At 45.0% G+C, this 11,340-nt stretch overlaps 1 protein-coding gene across 1 annotated transcript in view; it reads right to left on the reverse strand.

The window, feature by feature from the left end:
• The window catches only part of CHN1 (chimerin 1), a 136,375-nt gene extending 125,923 nt beyond the window's left edge, over nt 1–10,452 (reverse strand). Inside the window, exon 1 of the mRNA XM_080928018.1 lies at nt 10,373–10,452. Coding sequence (XP_080784144.1) covers nt 10,373–10,391 — 19 coding nt within the window. The 5' untranslated portion in view covers nt 10,392–10,452. The remainder of the gene's footprint in view (nt 1–10,372) is intronic.
• Nucleotides 10,453–11,340: the final 888 nt, after the last annotated feature.

Here is an 11,340-nt window from a genome sequence, read left to right on the forward strand (position 1 = left end):
GCAGCGCAGCCAACCCGCTGACTCTTCCCACAGCCAACACTTGGCATATTATATACATTTTTTGTTAGCTGTTTCCCCTGCTGTAAATATGAACAAGAAATAAGGCAGAATCTAAGACCTGCCTGGCACATATCAGGCCTCCTATAAATATTCATCAAATAGATAAGCAAACAAATTGAAGAACAGAAATACACACCCACAGCCCTGGAGCTACTCAAAATCAAAATCATATGTTGGCTTCCTTATCTCAATATACAATCTATCCTTCCCCAACCTCATAGGCTCTGTGATTTTTTAGTATGGTTTTATTTCTTATATCACATTCCAGAAACCCTTCTCAGTAATGCCTTGCCCTCTTAATAAAACTGCTTTCTTTCCTCTTACAGTGCAATTCCTTCATCAAATACTTTGGCCTGTATTCTCTTACCCCGTCAAGATCTTCAGACTAGAAATCAAAGTATTTCAGGCTACATGCCAAATTAGCATGGTATTCTCCACAGGTGGATCCAAATGTCACACGAAACTTCACTATCATACCAGTCTTTTGCCAAAAAGAAGAAACACTCAGCCAAGCATAACCATTAGACATTTACAGCACTCACCTGTTGTCTTTCCCATCTAACTAAGTCACTAAAATCCTAAGTCACCTCCACTAAATCAGTTTCAGTCATTATGGAGCTGGAGACAAGATCTACATCAAAGAGGAACAGAAGGCACATGGGCATGTGGTACAGACTGAAGGTTGAGTGCTGATGTGAGAAACAGGAAGGCGTGTAGCTGCTTTCAGAGCCTAAGGGACCCATTGAGTTTTCCAAATGTCAAGTCTGTGGTCAGAAAAATCTATTCTAGTAACGATGGTTCATGGGCTGCATCCTCTGCAGTCCTGCCTCTCAAGAGATATTTGCGATCTAAAAGTGCAAGGTGATGTCAGGAGAAAGAGGAAGGAGCGCCTCTGAGATCAGCTGCAGATCTGATCACACACCTGTAATCCCACTGGAGGGACAGAGGCCGGACACCTGCGAGCTGACCGCATGGTTTGAGATGGGCCTGAGCTACAGAAGACTGCTGGGGGAGGAGTATAACTTTTTCTTTCATTTCAGCTTATGTTTTTAAATTCAGATGGTACTTCAGTGAAATCTACTTCACATCCTATTTAACACTCATCCCTTGCTACAGTGTGTTTTTAATGTTGTCATAAAGTAATTGCCTTTTTTTTAACAAAAAGTCAAAGGAGGTATGTAAATTACAACTTTATCAGGCATAGTTTAATAAACATGGTTTTCAATGTTTAATATGGGCACCCTGTCCTGTTACTTTCTTCATATCTTTCTTTCCTTTACGAGTAACAATTAGCCCAGCAAGATGGCTCAGCAGGTAAGGTCATTTGCCACCAAGACTGAGGAGCAGAGTTTGAGCCCCAAAATCACAACGAAGAAGGTTAGAACTGATTCTCACAATTTGTTCTCTGACCTACACATGTGTATGACAGTGTGCACATGAAGCTTGCAAGCACACACTTAGACACACAAATAAAGAATGTAAGATTTACAGCAACCAACCAAAAAGACAGACAGACAGACAGACAGAGGGGAAAAAAATGACACACCTTTAATCCCAACATTCCGGAGGCAGTTTAATGCTAGCCTGGTCTACAGAATGAGTTCCCAGACAACCAGAACTACACACAAAAAAACTCCGTCTTGAAAACAAACAAAAAGAAAGAAATTAAAAAAGGAAGGAAGGAAGGAAGGAAGGAAGGAAGGAAGGAAGAACGAAAGAGAGAAATGCAACTTACAGAAACAATTTTCTAAGGAGAAAAAAGTTATGGTTTTACACATAAGTTCAGTGATTCTGTTACATACTGTGGTGGACAAAGTTCCTAAGGGTGCCGACCCTCATGTGAGATTAAGGCAACATCCCGTAGCCACATCAAGGAGAACCATTTAGAGAGACTGAGAAAAGTTACAGCAGCACAGCCCCAGCAAGGTCCTGTTCTACTCAGATGTCTCAAGAGCAGAACAGAGAGCAATACCACATTACACCAGCCTGGTTAAAGAAATCAACAATTATTTTGCTTATGCCATCTCTTTTGCACTATTACTACAACCTTACACACTCATGTACACATATGTGTAGATCAAAAACTGCTTTTCTACCAAACTTTTTATAACTGCTTTAAAGCGGCCTAAAATACAGAAGTAGTCCTTGGATCTCAAAATTAAGAGACAAATAATTGGGCCTTCCTTTTTGAAACAGAGTTCACCAAAATAATCTAGACTAGCCTAGAGCTTGTGGTAGTCTTCCTGCCTCGACCTCTCATGTTCTGGGATTATAAGAGTGCACCACTACTCCTATCGGCTTCCTCTTTTTGTGCACGAATCAGATCTGCAGACTCTAAGGAAATGCACAGTCTGATGTATGCCTCTGGTGCCACTAAATTTCCACACAGAGAACAACAGGGAAAGTAAGTGTCTATGTGGAAAGAGTGATGTTAAGACAGAGAATGTTGGCTCTTCCTTTCCGATCCACCATTGTGAGTGAAGCCATCGCCCACGATGTGGAATTTTATGAAGACCCTTATGAGGAAGACCATTACGCTCAAGGTTTAGCTCTCAGACACTACAGAAAATGCAAAGGCCAAGATCCAGGAATTCTTCCTGACCAGCAGAAGTTGATCTTTGCTGGCAAGCAGCTAGAAGATGGCCATACTTTAACTACAACATCAAAAGGAGTCCACCCTTCCATCTTGTGTTGAGACTTTGTGGTGGTGCTAAGAAAAAGAATGTCTTATACCACTCTCAAGAAGAACAAGCATTAGAGGAAGGAGGTAAAGTTGGCTTGCTTAAATATTATAGGGGGGATGAAAATGGACAAATCACTGACTTCGTCGAGAGTGTCCTTCTGATGAATGTGGTGCTGGAGTTTCCATGGGCAGCCACTTTGACAGGCATTACTGTGGCAAGTGTTGTCTGACTTATGGCTTCAACAAACCACAGGACAAGTAGTTGTGTATGATTTAATAAAAAGAATGAACTGATGTTAAAAAAAAAAAAAAACAGAAAATGTTGACAAAATCAATGTAAAAGAGTTTTACATTTTTTTTTCCTTAACAACAAATCTTAACTTTTTGTAATTGGGACATATCTCCAAAGGCTGGGCTAGTTATAAAATGGTAACTGGAAGGGGCAGATATGGGTTATCAATATTCCTTTACATATTGCACACAGATAGCAAACATCAGTTATAACAACTATGAACTATGATGTTTTTTCAGTTTTCCAAGACAAAGTTTCTCTGTGTAGCCCTAACTGTTCTGGAACTAGCTCTTGTTGACCAGGGTATCCTCAAATTGAGAGTACTCTGCCTGCAGGACGCTGGGATGAAAGGTATGAGCCACCACTGCCCAGCTAGCAACTATGATTTTTCCACTTTTACATGGTACCAGATTAAAAGGTAAGATTTAAAACTGAAAGAGATAGCTTAGCAGTTAAGTGCACTCGTTGTTCTTATGGAGAACCCAGATTCAGTTCCCATCATCTACAAGGCAGCTCACAACCATCTGTAACTTCCAATGGAATAGTTCCGATGTCTTCTCCTGACATCCACAGGCACCAGACATGCACACACATGCACGCAGATAGAACACTCACACATAAAACATGTACATCTAACAAGTGTCAGCAGACATTAAAGTAAGTAACTTTCCTCAAAATTAGCTTTTGGTCACAAAGATCATACCAAAAGCACTCAGCTTTTTCCATTTGAAATTAAATTTTAACTTCAGGACAAATTTTACTAAGTATCTCTCTGTCTCTGTCTCTGTCTCTCTGTCTCTCTGTCTCTCTGTCTCTCTGTCTCTCTCTCTCTCTCTCTCTCTCTCTCACACACACACACACACACACACACAGACTCTATAGAGATGCCTATAAGCAGTGTCAGGACAGTGACAAATCCTACACAAACTAAGACAACAGAAGTTTTCTGTTTCGAAGGGCTGAGAAGTAATTTTTTTTAGTAACTTTTCTATTACTATGACAACACACCATGACCAAGGCAACTTTAATTTGTTTAATCTGGATCCCCAGAGACACACTTCCTCAAAAAAGCCACTCCTCCTAATTCTTTCCAAAACAGTTCCACCAACTGGAACCAAGCACTGAAATCGCTGAGCCAGTGGGAGATACTCTCATTCAGACCACCACACTCAGTAGCCGAGCCCCGCTTGAAGTCAGACCATATGTAAAACTCATTCAGTCCAACTCCAAAGTCCCCATTATCTTTCTCAGCCTCAACAATTTTTAAAAGTACAAAACCTGTTCTCAACTAAAAGCAATCTCTTAACTTGTAGGCCCTGTAAAATTAAACAGCAAATTATGGAGTTCCAACATACAGTGGAACAGAATACATATTACCATCTCAAAACAGAGGAATCAGGGCATAGGAAGAAAATACTGAACCAAAGCAAGACCAAAAACTAGCAAGGCAAACTGCGAATCCTATAGTTCAGCGGTTTTCAATCTTCCTAATGCTGTCACCCTTTAATATAGTTCCTCAAGTTGTGGTGACTCCCAAACATGAAATTACTGTTGTTGCAACTTCATAACTGGAATTTTACTACTGAGAACCACCGTTATAGCTTCATATCAGGGAGTTCAAATGGCTCTCTGTCCTTCTACTTTACTGACTAAAACACACTTCTTTCTCATGGGCTGGTTCCACACCCTCTTTGAAGGTCTTCTCAAAAGAGATCCCAAGGCTCTGACATCCTCAATATCTTGGGGTCTCCAACACAATCTGGGCTTCATGTCACAGCCTCTCTGAACCTCCAAGCTGCCACATCCCTGGCCCCAGCAGCTCACCTGAATCACATTTGCAAAAGCTTCTCTCCATTGTTTTTTAGGAGCAGGAAATTCCTCTAGAAGCTTAACTCTTTGTGGTCTGGCCGAGGTCACCATTCCCTCTGTTCCATTTCAGATCAGACCTTTCTTCTCATCGCTTCTAGCTTTGGATTTCATAAATTTCATGGTGTGATTTTTCTCCTCATACTACATTTTGTATTTCTTTCTGCCCAGCTTGCTCATTTTTATTGCAAACCTGCGTAATAGCGATTACTAATAACCACGTGACGTTGTCTTGAAATCTTCCCCCAGCAAGGAAATTAACCAAATACTTTTCAACTTAGCAGACTCAGGACCAGGGCAGAAAGCAGCCACATTCATTGCCAAAATACCACAAGAATGTTTTCTAGCCCAGCTGATAATAATGTTCTCCCCTGAAACTTCAGGCTGGGCTTCTGTAGTTCACATTGTTGTCAGCACTACTGTCTTCCCAGCCCATTACGATCCATGTACAGTGTTCATTCAGGTTCCTAGCCCAAAGTCTTCCTTCCACATTCCTCTAATAAGGAGCAGGGTCAGGAGTGACTTGGAAATAGCCCATTCCCTGGTACCAGTTTCTATCTTAATGACTTTTCTATCCATGTTATAAGACATCATGACCAAGGCAATTTCTAAAAGAACGTGTGTGCCAGGTGGTGGTGGCACAGGCCTTTAATACCAGCACTTGAGAGGTAGAGGCAGATGGATCTCTGTGCCAGCCTGGTCTACATAGTGAGTTCCAGGACATCCAGAGCTTTACAGAGAAACCCTCTCTGGATAAACAAAACACACCTACACACAGAGGGGAGCGAGGGAGGGAGGGAGGGAGGGAGGGAGAGGGAGAAGGAAAGAGAGAGAGAGAGAGAGAGAGAGAGAGAGAGAATTTAAAATTACACTTTCAGAGGGTTAGAAATATATGAGCCTCTGGGGACCAGTCTCCTTCAAACCTCCTTGGATGGTAAGAAAGTGCTTTACAGGTGACCTGTGATTAAAATGATGGCACCTACATGAAAATGGAGGTGAGCTAGCCCTAGCTCCAACTATCCACACAGAGACAAGCACTGTTCAAAGTTCAGTTGGGTAGAGAACTGTATTGAGCTCCCAGACTCATCACTGGTAGAAACCACAGCCCCTTAAGCTATAAATGATGACATTCCTGCCAAGGATGACCTGATAGCATGGTAATTCACGAAGTTCTGCCAACTATGGCCTTACAGATGTGGCCTGACACAACATCCTGTCAGGCACAGCAGCAAAAAGGCCTAAAGCACAGGACCTCAGACTTTCCTGTTATCCCAGTGATTACCAGGAAACAAGCACTTCCCTACCTGGTACACTGTCCAGAGGTTACATTACTGTAGAACAAAGTGACTATACACTAGAGTCCTGAGACAGTACCAAAGACGGCACCACACCCTGCAGGCTGCAGCAATAGGTTTGTAACCTAAATGAGCAAAGCCAGTAAAATGGAGTCTGTCAGAAACGTATTTGACTGTTTTTGAGAGTTTAAAAACTGTGTGAAGCTAGAGACATGACTCAGTAGAAGAATGTTTGCTTAGCACAAGTGAGGTCTTAGGTTCAACCCCAAGTATAAAAGAAAAAAAAAAAAAAAAACTAACTTTGCACCTCTAAGACACCGGCTCCGCAGGTGTTAACTGTCAAGCCTCCTGACAGGAGTTCGTTCATGGTTGAAAAGAGAACCAAGTTCCAAAAGGTGTCCTCTGACCTCCACACAGGCACCCTAACATGCCCCTCTTGCCTTCCTCTCCTGTAAGTAAGCAAATTTAATTTCAAAATAAAATAAAATGTATCAAGGTTGATACTGAGACATGGATTCATTTGGAAGGTGAAGAGAACATTTCAAATCTCTGAATTTTCAAGATAAACATTTTCAATGCATATATGAGTTTTAAAAATGTAAGTGATGGGCATGGTGGCACACTCCTTTAATCCTAGCACTAGAGACAGGGGTAAAAGGATCTCTGAGTTTGAAGCCAGCCTGGTCTACAGAGCTAGTTCCAGGACAGCCAAGGTTACACAAAGATACCCCGTCTCAAAAAGAAAAACCAAAAACCAAAACAAACACACAAAACCAAACAAATAAAAAATGGAAGTGAAACCCTTAGGGTTGGAGGCAGTAAGTAAAGTGCCTGCCCCAAAAGAATCAGAACCTGATTTCAATCTCCAAAACCCATGTCAAAAAGTCAAGAATAGAGGCCAGTTCCTAGATTCCCAGCACTAGTGACACTGGGGTAGCAGGTTACTAAGGCTTTCTGGCTAGCCTTTCAGTCTACATGGCGAGCCCAGAGTCCCAGTGAGAGGCAGTCTCAAAACTAAGATGGGAACTGGGGAAAGTGGCTAAGGTGCTTGTTGGACATGCATAAAGATCTGAGTTTGGATCCCCAGCATCCATGAAAAGCCTGTGTAACAACACACACCTGCAATCCCATAACTAGGAAGAACTGAGGGGGGAGGGGTCACTCTAACAGAACAGGTTCAGTGAGAACGCCTCAATATATACATTGGAAAGAGATTAAGGAAGATGTCCTCTGACTGCCACATGTGCATGAACAGGAGATTACATACAAACACAAATACTGCATACACACACACACACACACACACACAAGGTAGAGCTGAGACATGGCTCATTAGGTAAAGCTCTTGCCTCTCAGGAGTCAGATCTTCATGTTTATCCTGAATTCAGACCCTCAAAACCCATGGGGACAACCAGAAATAGGCAGACGGCTAGAGCAGCTGGCCAGCCTGAGAGAGACCCTGCTTGAACAAAAGGTAAAAGGAATCTAAGGAACTACATGGAGGTTTTAAATTCACAGTGGCACAAACACATCACCACAGAGGATGGTTCCCAAGGAATGACACCTGAGGTTGACCTCTGACCTTCACACAAACACATATACACAAATATGTGTATACATACACACAAACACACATACACTGCATACTCAAAAATAGATGTACATGGGGCTGGAGAGATGGCTCAGTGGTTAAGAGCACTGACTGCTCTTCCAGAGGTCCTGAGTCCAATTCCCAGCAACCACACAGTGATTCACAACCATCTGCAATGGGATCTGATGCCCTCTTCTGGTGTGTCTGAGGACAGCTACAGTGTACTCATACACACAAAATAAATAAATAAATCTTTTTTTAAAAAGGTACACAGAAACACTAAATAAGAGCTTCTAAATTATCTAAATTAACTTCTAGTAATCACCAATACAAATATTACATACATCAATGAAAAGTGTGAATGAAAATTCACAACACAAGTTGAAAACTGGACTATACTCTTGGCGTATAGTACAAGATGCTCCAGACGGGCAGCAGTGGTGATTCTGGGATGTCTCCCCTGAGACGGACAGCACGTTCATCTAACTCGCTTCTTATCCCCACATCTTCACACTCCTACAGACCCTTATCACTGCTCCTCTCAGCTGGTCACCAGAAGGGATACAACTGGAGTCTCAGCATTCAAGAAGCTGAGGCAAGAGGATGGCGGAGTTCAAGGCCCTGTCTGAAAAGACAGAAGAAAAATGGGCTAGGGCGTACGTAGCATGAGAGAAGCCACGGCACTTCCTCTCCCTCCTCCAAGACTGAAGACCAGAAGTCCTTCTCTAACTCCTGGGCACTTCTTCATATATGCAGAAATGCTTTTGTGAACCGAGCCAATTACATCCAATCCCCTAGTATTTACCTGTAATTCAATACCTCTCCAACTTCAATATGCACCTAATAGAATCACTGAGTGACCCTTTAAAATCCCTTTCACCCTGGACTTGGACAAAAGCGTCTACATTTAGCAAACAGACAGATGACACAGGAGACAGGGATGATCTGCAACAGGCACTGTTAAAGACAGCTGCTGTTCCACCACTACAAAAACAAGTGGGTGTGGTGGCTCATCCCTATAATCCTGGCATCTGGGCTACTGAGTAGATTCTAGGCAAACCTAGGCTACAACGTTAAGAGTCTCAGTTTCTCTCAGTCCACCCCCCTTTTTCTTACCCACCCCTACTTCTGTTCGGAGATATGCTACATTCACATTGTAGCAAAATGCATTTATGTAAACTGAACTCTGTTTTCCACAAGCACACATCAGAAGGGAAACCAAGCCCTCCCTTCTGAGGGCTGGGAGCAGTTTTCCCTACAGGTAGAATTCCAAACCCTCTCTTTGACTTCTTTCCACCTAGGTAAAGGAATCCTTTTAAAAGAGTATTGTTTTCCCAGCTTAACCACCTTAGTTATCAGGAATGTCAGAGTCCTAGGAAATACTAGAAGAGTACAACTTACTTTTGAAACCCTTAAAAAAAAACAGAATATCTCATTAGAAACTATAGGACAGGTATAGTCTGAAGATGTCCTCTGGAAATCTTACTGCTGTTCATTAGCTGCAACAGTTACTAATCAGCTACAGCCACTGCTTCAGCCAAGGGTACTAACAGCCTTGTATCATTTGTAACCTTTGTACAAAAGAAGTCCCCATTTCCACTAAATCCTACAGATTAAATACAAAGTAAAGTAAAGAGATTCTTTTTCAGGGAAAGAAGAAAGAGAAGTAACTGATGCCAGCAGCTGAACTCACTTGGAGGTATTTACAACAAAAAGCATTTATGGTATGTGACAACAGAACTCCGCCTGCTCAGATGACATAATTAAAACCTAGCTGGAAATTGGATATGCTGAATAACTTGTGAGAAACGTGCTCGTGGTTGTCACTAATACATCATCGTACCTTCCTACTCTGAAAAAATTGAATTCTTTGCAAATCTAACTTTTGACATACTGACATACTAGAAATGATGTACCAAGGTCTGCTTTTGTAAAAGAAAACAATGCTTTCTCCCCATCCACTGTCATCGCAAACTGTCTTAGCCACTGAAACAATAGTGGTAAGTAACTACATCCACAAAATAACATTTCCCAACCAGTACTCAAAATTACGCTGCTGATCGGTTGCCTCCCAGTAACCAACTTTCTTCTGTCCTCTTTCGTCAGAGCACGCATTTTCAATTTTAACCAATACCAAATTAAGTTCACATATCATTCTCGGTTTCCAATACAATGAACCGAGTCCCCTCCAAAACGCCCAACAATCTAACAGGAAGCGGCACACGGACGGGGCAATTCTAGAGAGGCTGGGGATGCTCTCGCATCTGGTTCAAAATAATAGTAATAATAATAAACTTTCCAGGATCTTTATTCACCGACTTGGGGAGAATTGGTTTGCAAACAACTGGCCAACTTCCCTCTCAAGTTGGCATGTGAGACAGGCACGGAGCGTTCACCGCGACCCCACGACCGGCCCGGGAGCTCACGCCCATTGGCCCTGCCTGAGAGGAGACAATGGGAGCGGCGCGCGGGGCCGCGCTCCGGGAGCCCCGACAAGGCGGCCGGCCCGCCCCGCGCCCCCCGAGTCCCGCACGCGGCTCCGGGGCGCGGCCCACCCGCGGCGGAGAGCCGGGGACCGCACTCACCGAACAGGGTCAGGGCCATGGTGGAGCCGCGCCACCCGGCGCTCCTAGCTCCCGCGGCGGCCGGCAGACGGCACCTCGGCGGGGCGGCGGCCCGGGGGGCGTGGCGCGGAGGCCGCGGGGGGCCGCAGCGAGGAAAAGTTACGCGCGCGCTAGCGAGGGGCGCGCCCGGCCCGCGGCAGCCCGGCGAGCCGCCGCGCGCCCGCACCTGTCGCCGCCATGGGCCCGCGGGGCGCGCGCGGGCGGGCGGACCTGAGGCGCGACCGGCCGGGCGGAGCGACGACGGCCAGCGCTCACCGCGCACCCGGCGACCTCGCCGACGCCATCTTGCCAGAGCGCGCCGCATTCCCGCCGGCCCCTCGGGCGGCCCGGCGAGCGTTACCATGGCAACAGGCGCGCGCGGGCGCGCGCGCGCGGCCCACGGGGACGCGCCCCATCCGGGGAGCCTAGAGGGACGCTGAGCCCCACACCCCAACACGCACACCCCCGAGGCGGCGGCCCCGAGGCTAAGAGGGTGCAGCTCCTCAAATCCCAGGATTTTTCTTGAATGGGATGAGAGAGCAGGGCGGAGGATGCTCGGGCTCGCGGGCAGGCGGGGTCTCCTGAGGACCAGGGTTCGTCTGAGGATAGGGGCTCCTGCCGGCGCCCTCAGGGTTAACCGGCAAGCGGTCCCTGCCTGCGGATGCTGCTAACCTTCCCTCGGGATGGAGGAGCCCCTCTTGTTTCCGATCAGTATACCCGGGAACGGGTAATTGAAAAGCATCAGGAATTATCTAAAATAACTGTTGGGAGGCAGGTGCTTAAACCCACTGTTGTCCTTTTTACGTTATACCCTGTGGATGCTGACTGAGGAAGAGACCAGCATTCCTCGCCGCCTGGCGAGTCTCTGCCACAAAAGATTATTCCCCCGAGCTTTTGGGTTTTATCTGATAATCACCGACACCATCTCTAGCTCTGGTGTTTTCTCCTCG

Source organism: Micromys minutus (assembly GCF_963924665.1).
Source record: "Micromys minutus genome assembly, chromosome: 13".
NCBI classification, from domain to species: domain Eukaryota; kingdom Metazoa; phylum Chordata; class Mammalia; order Rodentia; family Muridae; genus Micromys; species Micromys minutus.